The sequence below is a fragment of the Hemibagrus wyckioides genome, linkage group LG09 (assembly GCF_019097595.1).
Source record: "Hemibagrus wyckioides isolate EC202008001 linkage group LG09, SWU_Hwy_1.0, whole genome shotgun sequence".
Taxonomy (NCBI): domain Eukaryota; kingdom Metazoa; phylum Chordata; class Actinopteri; order Siluriformes; family Bagridae; genus Hemibagrus; species Hemibagrus wyckioides.
Genome location: NC_080718.1, coordinates 27,248,353 through 27,276,017, shown reverse-complemented (window position 1 = coordinate 27,276,017; position 27,665 = coordinate 27,248,353). Strand labels below are relative to the sequence as shown.

General features: G+C 39.1%; 2 protein-coding genes across 2 annotated transcripts; both read right to left on the bottom strand.

Moving 5' to 3' along the window:
- Positions 1-5,099: 5,099 nt before the first annotated feature.
- gjb10 (gap junction protein beta 10) lies at positions 5,100-9,725 on the bottom strand. Its single transcript, XM_058398578.1, has 2 exons — positions 9,578-9,725; positions 5,100-7,702 (listed from the first exon to the last, which is right to left on the bottom strand). The coding sequence occupies exon 2, from the start codon at positions 7,628-7,630 to the stop codon at positions 6,848-6,850; it is 783 nt and encodes a 260-aa protein (XP_058254561.1). The 5' UTR covers positions 7,631-7,702; positions 9,578-9,725; the 3' UTR covers positions 5,100-6,847.
- A 1,569-nt stretch (positions 9,726-11,294) lies between these two features.
- wdr43 (WD repeat domain 43) lies at positions 11,295-25,748 on the bottom strand. The gene is made up of 18 exons (XM_058398514.1): positions 25,474-25,748; positions 21,102-21,239; positions 20,722-20,843; positions 19,984-20,104; positions 18,825-18,943; positions 18,501-18,603; positions 18,343-18,407; positions 18,081-18,252; positions 17,472-17,558; positions 17,179-17,307; positions 16,383-16,535; positions 16,186-16,272; positions 16,053-16,084; positions 15,339-15,402; positions 15,102-15,215; positions 13,907-13,976; positions 13,663-13,715; positions 11,295-12,740 (listed from the first exon to the last, which is right to left on the bottom strand). The coding sequence occupies exons 1-18, from the start codon at positions 25,678-25,680 to the stop codon at positions 12,579-12,581; spliced, it is 1,998 nt and encodes a 665-aa protein (XP_058254497.1). The 5' UTR covers positions 25,681-25,748; the 3' UTR covers positions 11,295-12,578.
- Between the last annotated feature and the right edge of the window lie 1,917 nt (positions 25,749-27,665).

Genomic DNA, 27,665 nt, shown 5'->3' with positions numbered 1-27,665 from the left:
TTAGAACCAGTGTAATAATATAATCCTGTGGTGTGCAGTTGCGTTAATGTCAGAGCTGCTGTTATAGAAGACAAGACCTTCTGACCAATCACAGACCAGATTTAAACTGCACTTTAATGTGTGTCATTATTACATATATACATGTAATGTAACCTCTGAAAATAGTGCATCTTTAAAACTCATTTTTTTGTACTTTATCACTCACTGCTGATGCATAATATTTTATTGACTGCTGATACACAGGATTCAGCTGAATAACTTATTAAAAAAGTCTTTAAAAGAGTTGGTTTAGATGTGTTTGGAGTGGAGAAAAATGTGAATGATAGTGTGACCATGAGAACTCTTTACTAAAATTATTTATTTATTTGTTTGTTTTTGTTTGTTTCCTATTAACTAATTTACCTGTGTAACTTTTAAAATTATATATTATATTTTTTTGCCTAAAATTATAAATAAATAAACGAATTTAAAACTCAATAAAAGTAAAAACAAATGTCTTTTAATGGCACACTGCATCCACTTTGTACTAAAGGTACAAAACCGTACCCTTGAGTTTATCCCAGTTATGAATTTCATTTTTTCCTTTTTTTTTCTTGAAAGTAGCGTTTGGTTCTAAAAGTATTCTAAAAGTAACAATATACTTGAAGGACTAGCTCTGGATCACATATTTCATATCAGACTTGAAGCCAAATGTTTTCAATGGATTGATGATAACTGTCCTGTTCTACGTGCTCTACCAAATGAAGCGTCTTCATAAACAGGCTCAGTCTGAACTTGCCCACACCTTGCACGCAAGGCGAGCTGTCTGATATTGTGATCTAAGAGACCTCAGATTATAAAACACTCAGGCTCACAGGGACAATCAGGGGCTAAAAGGACGGATTCGGTTTTCTGCCTCTTTGTGGTCTGAATGTATGAGCATATACGAGTTCAGGTTCAGGACGTAGCCTCCCTAGATTGTTCTGTGATGTTTGAAAAGACATATAAAAGACCATTTTTATGCTTAACTTCCATGTTCTGCTGTTTAAAATGGAAATATGTGGTTCATTTTTCAGGAGACATGCAGCAAGAACGTCAGACTTCCTGTATTAAATCCATACTTAGGGTTGATTTGTGTTTATTAAAACACTGCAGATGCCAATTTAACACTCTTACCTGTTAATTCATTGATTTGGATTCTGGCCAACTTTACTGTAATTCCTTTCTAAATAAAAAAAATGATAGGACTAGTATCAAAGACACTTTTATGCAACACAAGTTTACCTTCTGATTTTCCCTTTCCTGTCAAAGCTATCAGGAAGAAATGATTGTGAAAGATAATAATCCGAGTCAAGGAAAGACAAAAGGTTGGGTGTGTGTTTTAACTTAAGGAAATAAAAAAAAAGTGTGGGTAGATTATGTAACCAGGAAAATCTGAAATATTTAATCTGGTTCAGCAAAGAAACGTTTTCCCCGTTGTTGTTTTTTTCGCTATTTTTTTCCTTTAGAATTTTTAGATTTGTATTTATTTATAATTATAAAGTTTTTAAAAATCCTTTTACATACTGTATGTACACCATTTTCTTTTTTTTCCAAATTTATTGATTTATTTATTTATTTCATATTTTTTTACATACTGTATGTACACCATTTCATTTTTCTTCCAAATTTATTTATTTGTTTGTTTGTTTGTTTCATATTTTTACATACTGTATGTAAACCATTTTCTTTTTCTTCCAAATTTATTTATTTGTTTATTTATTTCATATTTTTACATACTGTATGTACACCATTTTATTTTTCTTCCAAATTTATTTATGTATTTATTTCTTTCATATTTTTACATACTGTATGTACACCATTTTCTTTTTACCTTTTTTCTTTCCTTTTTTTCCCAGCTATTTTTATCATTCAACACTTTTTTTTCATGTATTTAAATTTTAATAAACATTCTTTTGGTAGTTTCTTAGTTCTTATGGACATTTTTTCCGTAAATAAACGTGGACTATATATTTAAACCAGCCTCCTGTGTGGCACACTGTGAGTTGTGGATTTCTTTGTGCACTGTCTGTTATGTTTTTCAAGGATTTCCCCCATCAAAGGCCTCTACTCCCTTCCTCAGGAAAATGGAGAATTTGTCGTCTCCATGAAAACACAGCCATAACCATCTCCATGCGCCGTTCTGACTCACCACAAAAACCTGCTCGATCCAAACCCACACATAAACGAGGGAACGGCAAAAATGACTCCTTCCTGGAGCCTGGGCTTTGTGACTGACGTGCAATGCTGTGCCATGTGTTAACTTTCTTTACTCTAAGACATTCATATCTCCAGATCAACATGGTTTATCATCACATGATTTAAATAGTGAATTTGCATTAGTGTGGGTCTGAACCTGTCTGTTCTAGTTGGAGAAAATATCTGATGTCTTTAGGGAGTGCCAGTGTATGTGGAGTGGGTGTTTGTGTATCTTGGAGAAGTTCGTGCCATGAAGATGTTGAAATCATGGCTATGGCAAGAAAAAACATGACAGTTTTTGAATTTACAGGAAAAACCTCTAGAGGAAGGTATCTGAGCTGGAGACTGGAGAATCCCCAGTGTTTAACCCTACAGGCAAGGACTGGCTCAACTGGAAGTTCATTTAGATTAAATTATCTAGTAAATTAATAAGAAACACCAAGCTACACCTGCTGCTGCTAAACTGGTAAGAAAATGGTACTGTAGTCATTAATGTTGGTAAATTGAGGGTTCTTCAGTTTGTCTCTTTGGCGAACCGTTTGAAAGTTCTCCATAAAAGTTCTCCTATAAAAGTATTGCTAATCTCCTTCCACTAGGTTCTCCTGTAGCTTCTGCATTAGATTTAAAACACTGGTGTTCACCTTCAAAGCCTAAAACAGACCAGCACCATCTTACCTCATAGCTCTTATCCCTTCACACACTGAACCTTGCTCCCTCAGATCCTCCAGCATCATCTGCTCGACTGCTCCCACCATCTCTCAGGGTACAGGGAAGATATGTATCAAGATTCTTATTTGACAGTAGGTAAGGATTAGGTTAATGAAGAGGTTCTACTTGGAACCAATTCTGGTGTTGAGGAACATGAAGGTTAGATGGTTTAATGGTTCTACATAAAAATCTGCAGAGCGTTTTCCAAACATAGATGGTTCCTGGTGGAAATCTTCACCAAGCTACCTATTACCTATCCAAAGAACTGTTGAGGAACCTTATTTCTTTTAAAGTGTGTGCAATAAACAAGTTTTAAAGGGGAACATCCAGGTGAATGATCCAAACCAAAGACACAGAAGACGTCTTGAGGGTATGGAACCATCACAGAAGTTTTGGCCCCCTGAACAGTACAGTTTGGTATCTTTTCCCTGATAAAGATGTTGGTTTAGGAGAAGAGATGGGTTGAAAACTCGCTAGACCAGCCGTTACACAGGGTGTCTCTTTTTTGCGTGCCGAGGCATGTCTGTGCAAAACAGTCATCATCCTTTCATACCAGAGTTAAAGAGCTTCATGTAAGTGGGTGAGGAGAACCGTAAAAAATTTGTTAAAGGTTTGACTCTCATGACGAGAAGGTTGTGAGGTTTCTTCCCACGACCTGTGATAAGAGCTTTGTGTGGAACTGACGTATGAAATATGTAATGTTATGTAACGTAGAACCTGTTGTTTACCATGGTAACGCCATAATGATAGTTTTTTTTCTGTCAGGAGGGTGCGCCATAAGTGGAAAGTTTCCTAACTGTCATAGGACCAGTTCAATGAAAAGCAGGGCGTTCCACAAAACAGGAAATTCTGATCTTCAGATTAAAGACCTTAAACTTGATGATGTATTGTGACAAAACCTGCACTCTGGAGCTGATACTTTGATTATTTGCTTAGTTTGTGTAACCTTGGGGATTGAAAAGAGACACAACAGCTGAGCAGTTGAGGAGCTTGTCAGAAGTCATTTGATTCAAACCCACAACTTCCAGGTGACTAGCACCAACCAAGAGCTCAAAACCGCCAGCATATATATATATATATATATATACTTCTCTGGAACTGTTAGGATTTTTTCTGAAGAATAAATGATAAATACACAATGTTCTTGTCACTATTTGTATTGAAAATGTAAAAATTCTAAAGTATTATTGGTCCATAGAAAATTAAGTAACTAGTGTTTAAACCCCTGGTTTTGGAAGCTCCAGATGGTAAATTTTCATAAATAGAACTAGGGTGTAAAAGTAAATCTAAGACGTTGGATGTCCCAGCACTCTTGGATCAATAGAGAGTGAAGTAGAAGCACCACAGAGGCACTACTTAGTCAAGATCTGGTGAAGGAAGCTATGGTGAAGGCGGTGGTCACTCTGAAGGAGTTCTGCATAACTGAAGACTATGCAATGTTGACTAGAAGGAAACCTTTTGATAGCACAAGACTGACCCAGTGGAGATGTATTTTTTTGGTGTAATGAGATCTTTTTGGGCAAGATTTATTGGTATAACCCTGACCCAGGCTTTGCCTCAATGAACACAGTGAAACATGGTGGTGGTAGCACCATGGTCTGATTAGGGAACTCTTTTCATCCTTAGAACCTGGGCTTCCTGTCAAGATTGAGACTGGATAGGGATGTGGTAGCCTAGTGGTGTATACTTTACACAAAATATTTTAGTTGATAACTTTTATGGGGGGGTTGAATACTTTTGCCAGAACCAAGGTCTAAAATATTATGACTTCAGAAGCATCCTTGATTCTGATTGGTCAGTTTCATTTTCTATAACAGCAGCTGAGTGTAGTGTAGCTCGAAATCACAGTATTGTATTAGCGCACTAGTTAGCATTTCCATAATAACAGCTTAGCCGTGGACTCTATGGGTATAATAGATTCTAAACATATTCTAAGTAAGGAGTAAAGAGGTTTAAGGAAGGAGTCTCCAGTGTCAGCCATCTATGACAAGGATCAGTAACATGACCAGTTGTGTTTTCTTCTGAACTTGCAGTGAAGGTGAGGGACTGATGACAAGAGCTAAACTGTTTTCCAGATATTCTATAACTATAAACAGATAAGAAAAATAAATACTGGCAAATTCCTGTTGTATAAGAGGAATAAAACACTGCTATAAAACAGCACACACGATTAATAAAGTACAAAACTGGCTTTAATTGAGAATCATTTCAGGATGCAGACAGTAAAAAAAAGAAGAAATAAGACAAGATGGACGCCAAACAGAGGAAATACACACTGAGCATGGTTTACATTCAGAGGATGCACGCTTATGAGCGCCAAAGAAAAAAATTTCCTCTGTTACCAACATCTGGAGGATTTGCTTGCTGAGGATTTGACACAGATCAGCTCATGCACAAATAGTTTCAAACCTCCGAGTTCTGAATCTTATATAACCACACACACACACACACACACACACACACACACACACACACACAAACAATTCCCTGAGAACCTACAGCTTGTGGCATGAGGAGCACAGGAACTTACACCATAATTCTGCGTTGACGTTTCTTTACATAAGTGCAATAACCAAGAAAAGCAAATTAAAAGGCATTAAAAAATGGAAAGAATTGCACAGATAAAAATAACATTCTGTATATAAAATAACATCTGGAATGATAAACAGTTGTGCAAAAAAAAAGAAAAAAGAGAAGTCTGCAGACTTGGCAGAAAAAAAACTTTGTTTACATTCTCAGTGTAACAAACAGATTGTAAACAGTTCAAGAAAACATCATTTTTAATAAAAAAAACTGATTCTATGGTTCACAAGTAGGTACAGGGTTGTGTATGTCTGTGAGTTTGCCCTCGGAGGAATGCGGTTTTACACGTTCGGACGCATGTTTTAAGCATAAAAATGCACCATTCATGCGACGAAAGGCTTCAGATTTCCTCCAAAGACAAACCAGATTCAGATGGAATGGTACAGATGAATCATCCAGCTTCTAACAGTGGTTTGTCTTTAGTTACACAAAACTGCTAGTTGATATGCCTTGCCAAAAAGAAAAAAGAGGAGCTTCTGGGAGTCGTTCTTTGTGCGATGCACACAAAACGACAGACAGATGTGCTCACAGTTTGTGTTTCATTTGTCATCAGGCTTAAATACTCCATCTTTAATACACGCTTTCTGAACGTAAACAAACCGCTTTCCCTTCTTTTCATCTTATTTTTCATGCTGGATGTCGGATTCTCAACAATTGTATAACATCAGTGATCCCGAATAAAGAACCTTTTAAGACACCCGTCACTTTATTCCTTATTTCTTGTATGAAATGAGAGCTAGCATTCAGTACCTCAGACGGTTTTTTTAACAGTTTAAAAATTTACACTGAATTGAATGGTGCATTTTTCTTTGAGCAGCTTTGGATCCACTGGTACTGCATGTAAAAAAAGAACAATACCATGCATTGGCGTTGGGGCGTGGGACGATCATCTTTCATTATTTACACACTTTTCTTTTCAAGAATATGAGACCGGTGGCTTTGAGTTTAACCCGATGGCCTTGCCTGCTTTTCATCCTGGTTTGAAGTTGATTTACAGCCCAAACCGCTTCATAACAAGATACTGAGAAGCAAAAAGGCTTGACCTGACTTGTAGCTGCATGTTAAATATGTCCAAAACAGAGCTACACCCCATTCTAAGCTCATCAGAGAGCGAGCTGAGGAACAAACTGCCTCCAGACACATTGAAATTCCTTAAGTTCGTGTGAAAATGTCTCGCTCACTCTTTGAGATAAACCTTTTTGAAATTAAACCAGTTCTCATTCCCAGTCCCACTACTGGACTGCAAAAAAGCCATCACTGGTCGCTATCCACCTGCTTATTTATATAAGTTTATCTCAGGTTCCTTTCCAGTTCTTCTCCAGTTTGTGTAGGAATTCTTTCACCGTGCCATCGAGACGGTGTACGATGGCACTTTCCCCACCAGCTGATCGCCATCCATCAGTGAATTCGGGTTCTTGGCGCTGTGAATGGAAGTGGCACGAACCACCTGCCTGGAACCCCTGAGCGTCTGGATGCCTTCATAGCATCGCTTGCATACCAGGTAAAGGATCTCGAAGAGTGAGAGCAAGATGCACACCAGACTGGTGACCACCATGAAGAGGGTGAAGATCCTCTTCTCTGTGGGCCTCGAGATAAAGCAGTCCACCACATTGGGGCACGGGCTCTCCGAACACTTCACCAGCGTCGGGAAGTCATAGCCCTCGTACATGTGGTAGAGCAGGTAGACAAAGGAAGCATCGACACCCATCTTGAAGATCAGCGAGAGCACGTAGGTCCACCAGAGTCCGCCTCGCTTCTTGCCTGTGTTCTGGTAAAGGCGGCTGCAGGTTTCGCCAAATTTGGCGCGGTGCTTGCGCTCACGTTCCTCACGGTACGCAACGTGCAGCACCACCAGCAGTGACGGACACGTCACGAAGATCAGCTGCAGCGCCCACAGCCGAATGTGTGAGATGGGGAAGAAGTGGTCGTAGCAGACGTTGTGGCAGCCGGGCTGTGCCGTGTTACACGCAAAATCCTTCTGCTCATCGCCCCACACCTTCTCCGCGGCCACCACAAACACCATGATGCGGAACAGAAACACCACCGAGAGCCAGATGCGCCCGAATGCAGTCGAATATTTGTTGACCCCGCTTAAGAGACCCTGGAGAAATGCCCAGTTCATGGTGCTGAGCGGTCCTCAGAGATCCTGAGAGAGAACACTGGAAAATGGAAAGCACAGAAGGAAACTGAGCACCTGCAACAGGAACAAAGAGAGAACGATTGAGAATTACTGAGACATCACAGAAGATCATAACACACCAGTAACATGCATCACCCCACCCCCCCCAAAAAAAGCTTTGGAACCAAACACCAAGGATTTTGATGTTGTTCCACTGGCAGGAGCTCAAGTATGCTGCTTGGAAGCTGTCACAAATCTCAAATCATATTAAATAAATGTATTTGAATGATTGATATTTAATGCATTTACATTTTTAATAAAAAAAAACAAGACCCTAAATACAACTATCGAATACTCATTAAAATTCACATCTAACATCACTTTGACCAAAGCTGAAGCCACTGGGCTTCCTGGCAAAAGTGTATTCTTTCGACACAAAGACCAAATAACTAGCAAAAACATTCAAGATTCAAAAGAACTTTATTGCTTAGCCATGTTACAGTTGCTCAAATAAAAATGGAAGAGAGAAAGAAAGAAATATATACTCTGTACAAGAAGAAGAAGAAAAAAAACAAGTAAAAAAATAAACCGTAAAATAGAATAAATAAATACAAATAATAGCGTAGAACTGTAATATTGCACACAAGGATTTTTATTTATATTTACATACTGTATTTATTGTATTTTTTTTTCATTACATAATAAATACACCACAAAAATAAACTTCATCGTACGTTTATATAATTCAAACAACACAAAATTCATATCTGAATATTTTTCAGCTTCCAAGCTCCACAAGTTATGATTTTTCCAGCCACTAAAATAAAGACGATAAATTAAATGAAATTAAAATAGAGGAGGAGGAAGCAACCATTGTTAAGAGTAAAGCAACAAACATAAGCCTCGTTACTGATGCTTATTCATTCTGCATCCATCCTTTAACAGCTACATGCTTAGAATAATTATCTAGTAACTAGTAACATTAGAGCACCTAGACAATTATCTGTCTGTCTGGTCTTATACAATCATTACACAAAGACTGGTTTGACTTTGGATGATAAGTACAAGCTTTAAAATCTTCCATGCATGTCATTATGTTATGTGACGGCATGCCTTAGGAAACCCCTGCGTATGATTATAATGGTGAGTTTCTCAAACCAGTGGAGCAGGAGCAACTTCTTAGCAAGCTTTGTGAACCCTCCAGCACTGTGTCAGGGGTAAAAGAGGCTAAAAAAAAATTCTAAAGACTAAAAGTCTACTCAGTGAAGTGCGCTTACACTCACGGAGACTTGAGGTTTATGTATCCAAGCAGAAGCAGAAAAACAGGGGGAAAATAGAGAGTGAAATAGTAAAATGAAGCAGTTGACTTTATTGAGAGAATGAAGGTCTTTTGCTTTAAGAGAACTGACCGAAGCCAGAGGACACACATTTGAAATGTGCAAATATATGAAAATGTGCTGCTAGGGAGGAAAGAGAGATGGAGAGAGCAAGTACGAACAGAAATATTCCACAAACCTACTAAAAAAAAACATATACAACTAAACACCTCACATTGATCATAATTATCATAGATAGATAGATAGATAGATAGATAGATAGATAGATAGATAGATAGACAGACAGACAGACAGACAGACAGACAGATGTTTCAACAGTTACAAACATCTGGAGAATGTCTGGATTATGATGATCAAAACAAAACACAATAAGACATTTAGGGATTATATTGAGGTTTTTTTAAATATATATTGTATCTTTGCATATCGTGATATATTAAACAGTTATTGATAATTTCTCAAATGATATTTGTACAAGCCCTACAGTTTAAAAATAATAAGGACTTTGATGAGAGTGAAAAAGTCCTATATTTTGAACACCGCGCACATTCAGCATCAATTCACAATAACAAATAAACGGTCAACAAAACGATCTGGACAAGAAAATACTTACAAATCCAAGCAGAAAACCTGAGAAGAGTGGTAGAAAAAGCTTCGTCCGCAGTCTATCTTCAGCAGCAAGTCATTACTAAATCTCTGGCTCTCTCAGAAAACTTACATGTGGAGCCTAGGAGTCGATCCCTAGGAATCGAATCTTTATGGACGGAGTCGACTCTAAAAATCTTTCCATATAATTAACCATCTTAAGAAGTGTGCACGCGTGCGGACACTAGATAATCCTGACATTCCAAAACTGGATCTAAAGTTCTAGTGTAGCATAATAGACTGAAAAAATACAATTATTGTGTGAAGGCGATATAAACGATTCCTAAATTGGAATCTGATTCAGAGTCGACACAGTAACAGAAACAGTCTTTAAAAAAAAAAAAAAAAAAAGGTGGTTACTCCGAGCTGAGGTTTGGCTGTGTTATCGCGAGATTTCGGGGAAGCAGCACGTAATCTCGTAATCTCAAAGAATCTCGGTCACGCTTGACCAATCACGAAAGAGCACGCGCGACACCTGGTGCGTCATTTAAGAAGGCGGCAAAATGTTTCTTTACCTCAAGAAGAACTTTGCTGACATTTTTATCTTTTAACAGATTTTTATACTTTTTTTTTTTTTTTTTTTAAAAATTATGAATAACACAAATAAAAAAACCCCAAAGCAAATATATACACTAAAGTCAAAGTATTTATTTGCGTTCGTGTACATAAACATGATTACATAACACACAATCGCTACTTCCTTCTTTCATAAAGATGCTTACAGCCATAAATATAAAAAATATTAAATATCTTATAGATGTATTATTAACAGATCAAGTACTAAAGGGTAAAAGTGTCAAAATATACACTATACTGCCAAAAGTTTTGGGACACCCCTCCAAATCATTGAGTTCTGGTGTTGTTTTTCAGGGGTTGGACTCGGCCCCTTAGTTCCTGTGAAAGGAACTCTTAATGCTTCAGCTTCATACCAAGACAGAGAGCCAGGCCATAACTGGGACCTTTACATGCGCATGAGTGTAATATGGAGTTGTCCCATCTTTTGTAGCTATAACAGCTTCAACTCTTCTGGGAAGGCTTTCCACAAGGTTTAGGAGTGTGTTTATGGGAATTTTTGACCATTCCTCTAGAAGTACATTTGTGAGGTCAGGCAGCGATATTGGACAAGAAGGTCTGGCTCACAGTCTCCGCTCTAATTCATCCTAAAGGTGTTCTATCAGGTTGAGGTCAGGAGGTCAGGAACTGTGAAGTTCCTCCACACCAAACTCCAAAGGACCTTGCTTTGGTCACTGGTGTGCGGTCATGTTGGAACAGGAAGGGGTCATCCCCAAACTGTTCCCACAAAGCTGGGAGCATGAAAATGTCCAAAATGTCTTGGTATGAAGCTGAAGCATTAAGAGTTCCTTTCACTGGAACCCCTGAATTCAAGGTGAACCCATTTTGGAGGGGTCTCCCAAAACTTTTGGCAATATAGTGTACATTTCATTAACTTTCAAGTCTGTCAGTTTTATAGTTACATACATTTCACAGAAAATAGCATTATAAATTTTAATAATATTAAATTACATTAATCTCATTTTCATATCACATGCTTTTGAAGCTTATGACAAATAAAAAAAATGTATTTTAAATTAATCTACAAATTATTCGCTGGTAATAAGTGAAGTTTGTGTTATTAGAGACCACGATCATTAAAAAAAATAAATAAATAAACCCACAAACAAGAGTTCTGAGAACAAAAAGGAATTTATTTCATTTCAACTGTACAACAGTCGTCCATATATACTGCTTGCATTGAAAAAGGTTACGGTTCACAAATTGTTTATATCCCCCCCCCCCCCCCCAAAGCAACCAACTTTTCCGAGCACGGGTCTCAGACATTTATTATTCACTGAATTGAGCAACATTCACATCGTCCTCCACTCTCAAACCGTCATCAGAGGAAGCGGACACGAATTATCAACACTGCAAGGCTGATAGGGACAGGGGTGGGGGGGAGGAAAGATTAAAAAGAAACGAGGAGTGGTTGAGGAAAACAAAGGCTTAACACATGGACAGAACATGAAAAAGCTGTGGGCCAGGTCAGGGTCAGTCAACAGTTTGTGCTGCAATGTTACACACTGTTAAAAATGCACTGAGAGACAGGAGGTCACAGTATCAGAAGTTTTTGAGATGGAAGTTTACAGTTAAACCCAATTGAGCTCTAATTCTAATTTATTCTGCGAACATCATGTTTTGTCCCAGTCTTGATTAGACTATATTTAAATCAAGCAAAAGAAAAACCAAAACATCCCCACAAGAAACAAACACTACCATAAACTCCCTCTAGACTAGGGATGATAACGGATTTGATGGATTTTCCAATCTGGTATGTATTTTATGTGGACACCGTGATGCACTGGACGCACAATGTCCTGAAGCACACCATCACGGCATGATTATATTGTTTTTTTTTGGCATAAACTCAGCAGCAGAAGCTCACAAAGTCAACAGAAAGACTTCAGCATGGAAGTGTTGCTTTTAACTCTGATGTATCTATATTGTAGAAACATGGAGGGTCGAAAAGTATGGGGCGTATTTCTAGAAACGTAACCTCAAAGCGGAGAGATTTTTGTGTATTTGTTTGTGTCAGGAAATAATACACCACCCTGGAAAATAAACCTTAAAGGCGTGGTACTCTGCTACCACAGCACCATAAGAGCTTAAAAAAAACAAAACAAAAAAAAAACAGAAGGATGAATAAAGGAGCCAGTCTGGGGGTCAATGGTCAAAGGAGTAAAATGGCTTTGAGACAAACGTTCATGCTGTGCTCACTCCCGAGCCAGTGAATGTCGCCGCCCTGGTGGCCGTCCTGGGACTCCACCACTTTCAGTCCATGAACTCTATAAAACAGGCTTTTTTGTGATTTTTTTTTTTTTACAATAAAATGAAAAGAGGAGAGAAAAAAAAATAAAACAAACGTATTATATATAAACTTCCAAGCTAATTTTTTTTTTCTTCTGTTGTTCGTCTCATTCCTCTTCGCTCTCAGGGTCCAAGTCCGAATCGCCGTTCGCTTTGGATTCGTCCTTCACGTCTTCATCGCTCTCGTCTTCCTCGTCCGCGTGGTTTTCTTTGTCCTCCGTTACGTCCATCCCTTCCTCCTCGTCCTGCTCCTCTTCCTCTTCCCAGCTCTGTTACAGGAAACGCAGACATGTTACTGGATAAGCAAACGTTTACGATTCGAGGCTGAGCTTCATACACAAGATGTCGTGTATTGGCTGAGCAGTGTTTAGTTCCTCTGAAGACGGCTTCAAGCTCCGCCCACTTCACAATCCCATCACTGTAAAGCTTCTTCCTCATCACCAATGTCAATTCACATGTCATTACGATATCATGTTCTATCAATTTCCTTTATAAACCCAAACCAGTAGAACCACAAAACACAGTTTAAACCCATTTCCTCCAGATAACATTTCGTCTCCATTCTGAATCCGTTTCCACACCAGCAGCTTTCATTAAAATGTTTTTTTTCGAGTCCTAATGAGAAAGACATTACAGAGCAATTTCCCAAAACAGTTATTACTGCTGGGTTCGTATTAGACTTCATGCTGAAAATTGCCCTTTTCCCCCCTTATGGATTAAACACAGCAGGGATTTTCCAGTAGCCTTTTGTAGAAAAGTCTTTTTCCTGCATGCAAAATATGCACACTAGATTTTAGTTAAAATTGTGTATGCTAATTATTGCATTTAATTAGCTAAATGTTGATTTGTTCTATTTTTAGGATATATTTTCCCTGTAAAACTTCCAGTACAAAATAATACTCAGTAAATCCGGGGACCCTGGGCAGAGACAACATTAGAGAAATAACATCTATAACGTCTGGTTTTATCAAGTAACTACTTTAAATTGGTTAATGCTTATTAATTATTAGTAAAAAATCACTGCATGTAACACATGCACAATAATTGAAATGGTCAACTCGAGCAACATCAGGAAGGGTGCCGATATTTATGAAAGGAAACTATGGGTTGTGAAAGCCGTGTGAGATTTCGTGTGCATGAAAGAGCATGAATGTGTGTCCAAAAGGTAACAAAAAAAAGAGAAAAACTTACATCTGAGTCTTCCTCGGGCCGTCCCTCGTCTCCAGAGTCTTCGTCTGAGGATTCTGCAAAAACACGACAGGATGTGGGAATTGTTAGAGATTATTAGAGACTTTAACAGTAAAGGTGGTTCCTCATTAACAATCTAGAACCTGAAGCAGTTTAAAGTGTCTGACTTTAAACTGACCAGAATTCTCTTTCATAGTGCTTTAATAAATAAATAATTACATATAAATATAGCACCACTGGGACTGACCTTCCTCATAAACCAGTTTGGCTTTGCAGTCCAGATCGGCTACTTTGCGGGAACTGTTGCTTGTCGCCACCTAGTGGACAAAATAACGTTACATGAATATACATGAAGACATTTTAACACACAAGTTCAGGGAAACAGAAAAAAATTCAGAGCTGTCTCTCTACATGGGAATAATTTCCAAACATGAGGTTTTATTGAGGCTACGGTTTAAACCTGTCTTGGTGTTGAACTGCGCAGACTGTGTAAAAGAGCCAAGAGGAACAAATCAGTCTGCTTTAAAGTCGTCTAAAATCTCACTCATGACATAAGCGAACAGTCACAGTGAAACAGATATGAGCCTCATCAGTGCAGTTTGATCAGGAAAAGGAAAAATTGCAATCGATCGAAAATGTCCGCTCCACCACACTAGACGTTTTAGTTCAGGAAAATCTAGTTTTCAGAACTATGCAGAGGTTTTGTCCATGTCATGGGTTTTCCCAGTCTGACACACACACACACACACTCTCTTTCTCATACACAAACAAATGTAAGCTGCTTCCAAATATTTTATATACATACATATGCAACAAAGAAATTGTGGAGGTTAGAGTGCTGTAAAAAAGTTCCTACCTGACCCCATGTTTAAAAATAAATAAATAATAATAAAAAAAAAAAAGGAAATGTGAGGAAAATTTGTTCTAAAATAAGCTGAAAAAACAAAAAAGGAAATGCTAATTGTTTTTAAGGGAATTAAAACCGTACAGCGATGTTAAAACTAAACTTTTCTCAAACACTTGCTTGCAGTCATTAGAATAAGGGGGGCAATTACTTTTTCCACATAGGGCCAGGCAGATTTTGGACATCGTTATATACAAGCAAGAAGAATCAAAGAGTACATTAAGAGTCGAATCTGAAGTCTGAACAAGTTCCTTCACCTTAAAAACAATCTTATCCTTCGCTTCTAATGTTACAAAATAAACATCCCCTTCATAGATGAACTAATTTTAAAACCGGCATTTTGTACGGACTCGGGTTATCTTTGCGTAATATCACAATTTGCTTGATGATCTGTATCATTTAAGTGTGACAAATATGCAAATAAATAAATAAAATACTTCATAGCACTGTAAATGCGATGAGTATCTTAGCTTGAGTGTGTGTGTGACACATCTTATGATGGTACACGTCTCGTACAGATGAAAGCAGGGAGACGTACCTGCGTCATGAGCAGGTAGAGTTTGCCGTGGAGTCTGGTCAGCTGCTGGTACAGCTTCACCCGGCTCTCGATCATGTGGTAGAGCGCTCCCAGCTGAGACACCAGGTCCGGGAGCTTAAACAGGAAGGAGAAGGAAATGTTTAAGGGAAAAACAACCAGACGAGACACACACACATACTAATTATATATATATATATATATATACACACACACATACATACACATACACACTCTTACCGATGACAAATATGACGTGTGCTGCGTCAACACGGCCTTCAGCCACTGCACAATAAGAATGGCCCTGTAACACAAACGAAAAATTCATATGTAATTAAACATATTCCTTCACAGTCTGTTTATAATTAGCACAATATTCGTCTATCAAACCCTCCAGGACTTCACAATTTTGTGGTCTCAGAAATTAAACAAAATCAAAGCAAACTCCTGAAGATCCTGCAATTTTTCAAAATAGCCACAGATTTTCTCAGAGACCACGTTGTGTGAAGTCAACACTTTTGGCCCAATCCCCTCTTTCATTCAGGTGTACAGAATCTCACTGCGAGACGATTTAAGGAACAATCTTGTGTTTGTGATTCAATTAAAAATGTAATAACAAAAAAAAAAAAAAAAATACCACAAACCAAAAATAACAAAAACCCCACAAAAATTATTACACATTGAGAATTTAAGGGGGAAAAAATTCAGCAAAATTAAACGGTTTGGTCGCAAAAATCCACCAAAAATTCAGTGAATCCTGGAGGGACTGTATACAAGGCATGTGCAATTCCCATCATGTTAAATTCAGGCTTCTGATGGGTCAGAAAGGTGTTGATTAGATCTTTTTTTTTTTTTAAATCATTATTTTTTTAAAAAAACACAGCTTGTCCACCAGGCTGTGAAAAACTAAAATCAACTAATTTAACAATGCAGCCGAAAACGATGTTTACTTACGCAAATGGATGTCCCTGCAGCCTCCTGGACAGCTGCAACAGACATGCATAAGTGTTATTTATGAAGACAAAAAAAAACAGCAAATGAATGAATAAGGTCAGGTGTGTGATGTGAGGACGGAGGTTTCACTCACTTCCTCCACGAGAGGCAGGACAGCCGGAGGAGGCAAGCGCGCCACTGTGTTCTTAATCAACACTTCCTTCTTGGTTTGAAAGATTTTCTGAGAAGAGATAAAGGATGAGATGAGATTATATAATTATTTATTTGTAAATCCATGTACAGTGACTGGCTGTAAGATGGTGCGAGATTTGTAACAGAACGTGGACTCACGTTGAGGATCTTCTCATCTTTGCTCTCAAGGCCCTGAACGAGCAGAACGGCGAAGCTGTCGGTCTGGAGAGAAGACGAAGCTCCTTTACTCGCTCCTTTACCGCCTGATGATGTGCTCAGCTCGATCTGCTCCAAGCGCTCCTCTATCGTCATCTGCAAGCCAGAAGATTCACAAAGAGTCGATTAAGAGTCGATTCTGACCTCTGAACAAGTTCCTTCACCTTTAAACGCGATCTTAACCTTCTCTTCTGTGACGTTACACAAATAAAGAAGAAAATTAAACTTTCATTCAATGCTTTTCTTGATAAATGGCATTACAAAAAAAAAAAAGGTTAAAAATTAAACTTGTTTGGAATCATTTCAAATGATTATTTTAAAATTAAATTATTTTATATTTAAATATTTGTTTAATATTTAAATAAAATATTTAAAAATGATTAAAAATGTACACATAATTGAAGATATTAATCTTTTAATTAATTTACTTAATTATAATAAAATACAAGCTTTAAGTCATTTCTAATAAACAGCAACATTTATTTACAGAACACATTTTATAAAATAATGTAGTATTGACTTGTTAAAAATTCAAGTATTTAAAATTTACATACATTATAAGCAAGTAAATAAATAACATGCACAATAAATAAGGTATAACCAATAATTCCATATCAGTTTCTCTGGCTCTTTAGTTTAATTTGTACATTTATTCAAAATAATAAAATTTCTTTATGAACAGGTTTTAAGCTCCTTAAAATGAAACAGAAAGCCCAGTGTGTATGTTTCTAGCCTGTACCTCTGTAGGAACTGCTCCTTTCTTCCTCTTCTCTGATTGGCTGGGAGTGGCTTTGATGGGCGCCTGATGCCCAGGAAGTCCCGGTATTAAAACTTTGCTCTTCTGTTCGTTCACCACAGGCGTCTTCACCTGGAAACACACAGAAATACAGAACCATGTTTAAAATAAAAAGCTGTATGAATTCCAATAGAGGATGCTGCACAGCATTCATGACCTAAAATAACCTCAGTGCCTTTATTTAGCTCAGAATTAGATGTTTACGGATCAATTCCACCGAGATGTTTCAGCCTCACCTTTGTGATGGCAGCGTCAACTGAAAGCGACAGCGTCGTGTGCACATCTCGGATCAGACACACGTGTCTCTCTGATGTGTTGATGGGCTGAAAACACACACACACAGTTAAAATACATCTACACCAACTGGATCAGAGCATCTCCAAAACTGCAGCTCTTGTGGGGTGTTCCTGGTCTGCAATGGTCAGTATCTATCAAAAGTGGTCCAAAGAAGGAACAGAGGTGAACCGGAGACAGGGTCATGGGCGGTCAAGGCTCACTCCTTTTAGAAGGTGTCGTGTCATGACTTCAAAAATACGGTAGAATGAAAGAATAGGTTTACAGTAAAGTGAATGTAAGAATAAAGACATTTTGGTGGTTCTTTGCCCTGCAGTAAAAACTCATGGGTGAGACTAGACGCAAGCTTGCATGCACCGAATCATCTAGATTTAACGGAGTAGATGCTTAATTTCCAGCTGCAGCTTTTCCCGGAATACATGACGAGGTCTTGTTCATCTTTGGTTAGAAAACTCAATGATCTTATCATGGTTGTAAAACAACCCCTCAACCATCCAAGACAAACGCTAGGGGCTAGATGTTCCCGACTTTGAATTCTGGTTGCAGCTCACCGTTTTCTCGATGACGGGTTGTAGGTGGCTCCCGTACGCCAGCATGAGGCTCTGTCTGTCTGAACACAGAGCAGCAGCCAGCAGGGAGACGGGCATCGGGGTGGTTCCTTCACCAGAGCCGGCGCTCGACACCTGCACCGAACACACCGGGGACAGGGGCTTCTTACACGGTCTGCAGAGGGAAAAATCCACAAGACCGAGCATCAAGATTTAGTTCTGACTGGAACAGAAAATGTTTTGTTGTCTCATCCTACACACTCACCCGTTGAGAAAGTGCTCGAAGAGATGCAGCTGGCCGTCCTTACACACCACTGCTAACCGCACCGCCTGAAAAAGGTTCAAACGTTTAACAGGGGGGAAAATTCAAGAGCAATTAGGGGAACAAAAAAAAAAAGAAAGCCAGAGTGTACGGGTTCTCACCTCGTCTTTGCTGTTGGATGTCTGCAGGTCGATGTGTTGGGGTTCGTCTGTCAGCGTGAACGACACCACAGAGTTCTTGTCTTTGCCGTCAGAGCGGACCTGCCTGTTCAACCCAAACAATTCAGATTTAATCACAAAAATCAGTATCTTTGGTTATATCCAAGGTACTTTAACTCCTCATAAATGTTTGCCAGGCTTGATTGACAATATTTTGAAGAAAGTTATTTACATCAGTATCATATCTGTCCTTGATTTTTCAAACGCTTGACTCACATAGAAAGAGTAGCTAAGCATAAACAATAACATGTAAAAGTATTAACGTACCACACGCTCAGCAGTCTGTCGTGAGCCGCTCCAGACAGGAAGTACAGGCCGTCGCTGTCTGGAGGTCGGGTCGTGGCGAAGCACAGGGTCGTTACGGTGGTCGAGTGACCTGTGAACTTCTGTAAGACGAGTCAGAAATGAAGAAACATTAAAGATAAAACAATTACAGTTTTATCTGCTTCAAATGATCACAGTCCTGAAGATCAGCTAGATATTTAAACTACTATTTATTATAATATATTTATTAAACTAACAAACATCCAAAACAAACAGAAACCATCATGTTAGAGAGACCGCCGAGTTAATAGCCATGACCGCAGCTCATCTCATAAGACGTAGGTTATGTAGTGAAGAGAACTCTGCTGTAGGAAACCGTGATTTTAAAATAAATAAATCAATTCCCGAGAACTCTAGACTCTTCTTTCTGTCTCTCACAATTAAGCTTTTCAAGCTCCAAAAAAAAAAAAATTCCAAGGAGTGCAAACTTCTGTCCTTGAGAGTTACAGCTTTACATTAAACTGAGACTCCTTCCATAAACGCTGGATAAACTTCATGAAAAAAATCATCATTATTCTTTGTTAAATCTGTTCAGCAGTAGTCCGCCAAACCAATCCCCATGTGTGCTGTTACTATAGAAACGAAAATGAGGTCAGTTATATGCAGGACTTGCTGCTGAAGTGCTGTCAGAGCTGCAGGTAAAGAAAACTAATCACCTACTGACCAATCAGAATCCAGAATTCAACACTGCTCTAGCTAAACTGCTACAGAGCGCTTATAAAGAGTCGTAACTTTAACATAAACCCTAAGGTTCACTAATAGGTGCAGAATGGACTGCTAATTTTCTCTGTAGCCAAATAATACAGGGCATCTGAGGGAGGGGGAAGGAGGAGGGAAGGGGGGAGAGAGAGAGAGAGAGAGAGAGGGGGAATGGGAGATGGGGGGCAGAGAGAGACGGGGAATGGGAGATGGGGGGGAGAGAGAGAGAGACAGAGAGAGAGAGCGAGAGAGAGATGGGGAATGGGAGACGGGGGGCAGAGAGAGACAGAGAGAGAGACGAGGAATGGGAGACGGGGGGGCAGAGAGAGAGAGACAGAGAGAGAGAGCGAGAGAGAGATGGGGAATGGGAGACGGGGGGGCAGAGAGAGAGAGAGAGACTCACCCTGTACACCTCCTTGGTCTCCAGGTCCCACATTTTGATGGTCATCCCAGCAGAGAGCAGGAGTTTCCCATCAGGACTCACACACAGACTCGTCACTGCCGCTCTGTCTGCTTTCCATTTACTTAACACACACACACACCAAAATTCATTAACTTCTCAGATACAAAGTTTCATAAATAAATAAATAAAAATCATGCCTGGGGATATGATCAGAATAAACACTACTGTATCCTGTTACAGTCCGCTTACACCTCAGCACCTCGCCAGCGTCTCCTTCATTAACGACACGTCACATGTTAATAAACACTGCTTTACATTTAAACATCTAATTTCAAGTTACTTCCTGTTCTCGGCTTACATTACTGTATATGTTGTATTTTAGGAGTCGACTGATGATCAGAGCCGATATTCAGCATTTTTATGAGAATTGCCAGTTGAATTTGTTTCACTGTTCTATTGTTAAAGAATTCTATACAAATAAAACTGAATCGAAATCATGCTTTACGGTGTCCGTGAGAAGCGTGGGAAAAAAGCTGCGCCTGAATTCGGTTCAATCATTTCTTTCTTCCTAATATTATAAATTATGTTTAATATTTTCCCACTTTTGGACAACAAACATCAGCTTGAATATTAGACATCAGTATCAACCCTGAATGAATGGAAATGAATCAACGATAGAAGTATGAAGGGATTTATTTTATATTAAGATTAAACAGAAGGCACGTTTCTGAGACTCACCAGCGTGTTTTTCCCGTCTTCAGGTCCCACTCTACGATGTGTGTGTCGTCTGAGCCGCTGTACAGAACTGATTCTTCAGGGTGCCACTGAACACTGTTCACACTCCCAGTGTGTCCTCCATCCTGAGAGAGAGAGAGAGAGAGAGAGAGATAGAGAGAATATGGGGGGGTTTGGTTAGAGAGAGGGAGTGGTAAAGAGGGAGGGACGAAGAGAGAGAGAGAGAGAGAGAGTGTGAGGAGGACAGAGAGAGAGAAAGATGAGACGTCAACGAATTTAACAGAGAAACACTTCAGATGATGATAAAGTGATTTGTGACTCCAGCTAACAGAGTTTCATCAACTTCTAATAAAAAATGATCAGAAAGCCGAGTGGACTCGTACCAGAGTGCAGTGCAGATCTCCCTTCACGGTGCTGTAGATGAGGACGGTACCTGCTGCTGTACCCAGAGCCAACAGATCCGACTGCTGAGTGGACGCCGGACCCGCCTCCGACTTCCTCTTCTTCCTCTGAGGCCCCTCCTATAAACACACACACTACTGAGATTAACACACTTTACACAACATCTATGGAGAGATAAAACTTATTATCGAACCAGATCCCGGAAATAAAAGCTCCAGTGTAACAGGTTGAACGCACCATCTGCACACTTTGTCATCATTTATATCCTTCGTCTTATAATTCGATGTAATTCAATTATTAAATAATAAAAATATTGTATTATATTGTGTGTGTGTGTGTGTGAGAGAGAAAAAGCCAGAGTTTTTAATGTTTAAATCCGACCAATACACACAGATTTGTCCTCGAGTCTGAAAAGATCGCCTGCCCACCCTACAAAGGTGACACCTCCTGAATCCATCATTCAGGCTGGAGTTAAATAGAAAATCCCAGAAACACTCGTAATGGACACCATGGTCCAGCGTGTTACCTAGTAGATGTCTCTGTGGTCAGATCAACTCGTGTTTAAGGAATCCTTAGATAATATTTTGATTAATAACTGCCCTGAAGCACACGAGTAGCCATGCTGACAAGTCAGACGGGATGAAGAGATGAAGTGAAGAGCTTCCTTTAAGTAAAAAGATAAAAATTTTCAACTTTATAGGAGAAAATAATAATAGGCTGAGGTTGCTAGGTGTGCAGCAAGAATAAATCTTCAATAGTGTTCATATAAAGTTATTAAAGCTGAAACGATACTGTATTCCTGTAGAGTACCGCAGTATTTCATTTCCTTGGACATGGATTTATATTCACGGTACGTACCGAGTACGAATCATGGCCTAAACAGTGACTGCCTTTGAAAGGATGTACCTGATTGGTCCACTGGCCACATGTGTAGCCAATGAAATGTTTACAAATGGCCACCCCAAATGGCTTCACACACTATGAAGGAAGATTTAGGCCATGTCCACACTAATATGTTTTCATTTAAGCACGCTTCTTTCTATCGGTTTTGGCCTTCTGTCCACACTGAGACTGGCATTTTTAGTCAGCGTATCTTTGTGAAAACGCCGTTGCAGTGTGGACTGTGAAAATGGAGGCTTTCGAAAACGATGGCGCATTTTTAGTCACGTGACCAAGTCAGTCTATATTCTCGCTCGCCTTTTGCAACTTTTTACTCCTGCTGCGTTTTTCGCAGCAACAACTCCACCTCACCTGACCTCACCGTCGGTCCATTTCAAAAACTCGGTGCTTTTTCTTGACATACTGCCACAACGTTTAAAAGAGCCGGAAAGTAAATAAACGCCGGGCGGAAATGATATGGGTTGTACTCATGCTCAATACAGGGACGTAAACGACTTCAGAAGTTTTAGTGTGAATGACCAATTTTTGGGAAACGATAATGTGGAAGCAGAGCATTTTCAAATTTATCCAGATTAGTGGAGATGAAGCCTAAGTGTTAACAAAATCAATATTGTGAATCGATACTACTCAATCCTATCACTCAAAGGTTTGGAAGTATTTCAGGTTTGAGGATGGGGCCGTCAAAAGAAATGGCCATTTGTAGTAAAGTTGCGTAGGGGTAAAGTTGCATAGAAAATAGGCAAATACTACAAATCTGCAAAAACAATTTGATCAAAAACGTGAATTAGAACTAGACTTTCTCGAAGGAGAATAATTTGTGACAGAAACAAAGGGTCAGAGGAAGTTGAGAACTGCTGTTTTGGGACAAAAACTATCTGGTGATTCTGTTAGATTGAAGGCAATTACACACGGCATCGAGGGTTCCATAGCTCACGACATGTCTCATCACTCTGTGCTGCAAAATGAAGGTCTGATCACCATCTGACGAACCAAGGTACGAAATTCCAAGTAGGACAACACACGGCAGAGAAATGTCAAAGTTTCACAAAAGTTAATCCGTTACACGTTATTGTTGAGGTTAACGTTTATTTCGTTTTCTAGACAAGTTTATTCAAAGTTGAAGAAACTTCAGTGTTAGTCTTGTTTAAAATCTTGAAGTGTTTCTCTACAAACTCTTCCTCAATTTTGTAACAGACTTGGGGCTAAAATTGTCTCGAAAATATCATGTGTACCGTACCTCAAATACCGAGTACCGTACCGTGAGGGCCCTGAAAGCTATTATAAGGGAGTCTTAGAGTGGCTTGTTTTATAAAAGTCAGTAAAGGAGTAGTTTTTATTCTTCTTCTCCTGGTGTTTACTTTACCCAGTGTAGTAATCATCATCATGTCCTGGGTCCTGGTTAGTTCTCCCATAATACGGCACAAATTGCTCCTAAGTAAACGGTTCTGAGAGAACTGTAGACCGTATTAGGACCGTGGATCATGATAACATCCTTCACCTTATTAAATATGTACCGGTTTGGGGAAACAAGTTTATAGAAAGAAAGGGATTCGACTGAACCGGTGTTGTGACATCACAAATCTGTCTCATTTTGGAAAACCCTTAAATAATCGCTGAGTTTAATCGATTTTCTGTGATCTCAAAATTCTGGAGGAACTAAAGGGGGGGGGGGGTATCAGAAACAAAGAGAAAGGCTAACAAACTGATTCATTTTCATCTCTTTGTGTCTGTTTTCCTCTGATATTCAGGTGCATTTTTTAAATTAAAAGCTTTCTAAACCTTCACACTTTCCTCATAAGCTGATGGATGTGTATCTAGGAGACGTAACACTTTCCTTTCCGCCCATATTCAACCATCTAAAATAATCATTCACAATAATTTACACATTTTTCCCGCTCTCTTTTTATTTTATTTTTGGCAAGGCACAAACTAAGAATTTCACTGCATTTACATCTAATACTAATCCACATAGAAGTAGTTGGTAAATTGAGCATTGAGATGAGGGGAAAAGTGAGGAAATAATAAACATCTAGGATAAAACCTGAGACTTACGGACATTAATTACAACATCTTCACATTCAAAGGTGTCCAAAAACTGCAAATAGTTCATGTTGTGTTTATTATTTGCCGAAGAAAATGCTTTATATTCACCTCGATGCTGTGTGCATTCGTCTCGGTCTCTGCATCATCTTTTTGTCTATTTTGCTTGACTTATTTCTGCTAGTTACTGACTTTCTTTCTATTCTGACAAATGGTAGAATAACAGCGATGAATAAACATCACATCATAATCACATGGGACTTAAAGTCAGAAAAACGAGCCAAACATTAGCTAGGATTAAAATATTTGGAAACGATCAGATGGAATTAATTCATGCTGGGATGATTATTAGAATTTATCATCAGTATTAACTTTGCCAGATTATGATTATATATATATATATATATATATATATATATATATATATATATATATATATATATATATATATATATATATATTATTTAAAAAAACTAGAATTTTAATGCAGTTTTGGAGGTGATAATGTGATGCAAGATGTGATCTAATTAAAGAATAAAAAGCTTCAAAATAGCTTGAATGTTTTCACACGACGCTTAATATTCGTGCTGCTGTTCTTAAGGTTAAATCTGTACTCTATTTTGTTGTTGCTGTTTATTTTCTCCACAATTAAATTGTTTACTGAAGTTTTCCTGAATTAAAAAAAAAAAGAAGAAGTTTTGAGATCTTCACCACCTGCTGAACTAAAAGGACTAACAACTAATTAGGAAAATATTCTGATGCATAAAGTTAAAAAAAGAAATTAAAAATAAAGGAAAGCATGAATTTAACGTCACGTGAAGAAAGTGTAAAGTGTGTATAAAGTAGCAGAGAGGTGAAGTAACTGTAACTCCGATCACAAATCATTCCTGAAACAAAACTACTAACAAGCTACAGGGACGAATCCTAATCAAATACCGAGGTGTAAATGGTTTAAAGAAACAGATATAAAAGTGTGAGGATTTCTAAAATAAACCGAGGCCATGTTCGGAGTTGAACATGTGCGCGTGAAACACATGTGCGTTTCACTACGTGGTGCTAAAAGCTAACGCGCTAGCCAGAAATGATCTCTGACAAGACGAAAAGACGGTGTTAACGTCGCCTCGAGTGCGCTTCAGCTCGTTTTAAAACGTCTTAAAACACGACAGGAGTTATCACACGCTGTCAGTAAAGGTTGTACAAGTACATAATATCAAAGCTAGCAAAGTTAGCATGCCGTGTGTAGCAGGCCCGGGTCGGTTTGTGGGACTGGGGAGAGGAAAAACTGACGCCGAATCTCAAATGTACATCTAGGGCGCTGGGTAGTGCGCACAAGGCGCCATAGTGTTAGAGCAGAAGAAGTGCGAGTGAGCTAGGGAGCGAGGCGCAGTTCGGGATACGGCCCGCCCCGTGTACCTTGGTCGCTCGGCATGGTCCCCAGGCGATGCAAGTACAAGTGGCGCTTAGGTGCGCGGAAGGCACGTACTCCCGGTGAAGCGCGCGCGAGTCGGCGTTCCAGACCCGTAGGCGCCCGTCCTGTGCGCACACGGCGAGGTAGTGCCGCGAGTTCGGCGAGAAGGAGCACGGCAGCGTCGGTGCTGAAGAGCCTCCGTCGGCGGCCATTCTTGGAGCGCTTGCGTGCGTCTGCGTCGCGCACGCGGGGAAGAAACGATACACGACTCGAGAAGGAGGAGGAGAGAGAAGGGGAGGTGTAACACGTGCTGTCGGTGAAGGGGGCAGCGCGCATGCGCGGGAAACCCGCGAGGACGCCGTCATCACGTGTTCTGTGCCTTGAATCTGATTTTACGCAGATGTTCCGATTAAAGGGGCAGTAAGTAAAGTTAGTTTTTATTTTTTTTTCATCATTGAGATTAGATCTCTAACGGGTAGGTGAGTCTGACATGTTCACGAAGCCCCGCCCCTATGATCTACGGTGGCCTGGAGAGTGCCTATAAAGACTTTATAAAGGAGCATCCAAACACAAACAAGCTTCCGGACCGGAACTCTGTCCTCTCAATAAACCTTTACTTAGAAGACGATTTAATTCATTTTGTTTTTGGTTTATTTGTTAGTTTAGTTTACTTTTTGTGTATGTTTTAGTGACGTTTTACTTTTACACAAATTTCTTCCAGGTTATTTGTATAAATAAATAAATAAATAAATAAATAAATAAACAAACTATTGCACCTTTAAAATCTTGAATTAAAGATAAAAGAGCTTGACCTCCTTTTTTGGAGTAAACATACTGCTATAAGTAAAAATTTTAACCTAACACCTAAATTAAATCCTTCAAATTGTTCACTAAATTGTTCTCTAATTCTTTAAAATTAAAACAATAATTTACTTTCCCTCACGCCTTTTTTCTTAATCTCTTAATCTCTTTGGCTTTGTAAGAATAGAAATTTGTCTAATATTAAATTTAAGAATTAATGTATAAAAAAAAAGATTGTGATATTTTCTTATGGTCTTTATGGAATGTTTTCTGGAACATTTTCTAACATTTTAGTTATGGAATATTTATAGAATATGTTCTAACAATATATTTATAGAATTTTTTCTGGAATATTTTCTAACATTATAGTTATGGAACATTTTCTGGAATATTTTCTAACATCATATTTATGGAATATTTTCTGGAACATTTTCTAACATGATATTTCTGGAATATTTTCTAACATTATAGTTATGGAACATTTTCTGGAATATTTTCTAACATTCTATTTATGGAATATTTTCTAACATGATACACTATATTGCCAAAAGTATTCGCTCACCTGCCTTGACTCGCATATGAACTTAAGTGACATCCCATTCCTAATCCATAGGGTTCAGTATGACGTCGGTCCACCCTTTGCAGCTATAACAGCTTCAACTCTTCTGGGAAGGCTGTCCACAAGGTTTAGGAGTGTGTTTATGGGAATTTTTGACCATTCTTCCAGAAGCGCATTTGTGAGGTCACACACTGATGTTGGACGAGAAGGCCTGGCTCTCAGTCTCCGCTCTAATTCATCCCAAACGTGTTCTATCGGGTTGAGGTCAGGACTCTGTGCAGGCCAGTCAAGTTCATCCACAGCAGACTCTGTCATCCATGTCTTTATGGACCTTGCTTTGTGCACTGGTGCACAGTCATGTTGGAAGAGGAAGGGGCCAGCTCCAAACTGTTCCCACAAAGTTGGGAAATTGTCCAAAATGTCTTGGTATGCTGAAGCATTCAGAGTTCCTTTCACTGGAACTAAGGGGTCAAGCCCAGCTCCTGAAAAACAACCCCACACCATAATCCCCCCTCCACCAAACTTTACACTTGGCACAATGCAGTCAGACAAGTACCGTTCTCCTGGCAACCGCCAAACCCAGACTCGTCCATCAGATTGCCAGATGGAGAAGCGCGATTCGTCACTCCAGAGAACGCGTCTCCACTGCTCTAGAGTCCAGTGGCGGCGTGCTTTACACCACTGCATCCGACGCTTTGCATTGCACTTGGTGATGTATGGCTTGGATGCAGCTGCTCGGCCATGGAAACCCATTCCATGAAGCTCTCTGCGCACTGTTCTTGAGCTAATCTGAAGGCCACATGAAGTTTGGAGGTCTGTAGCGATTGACTCTGCAGA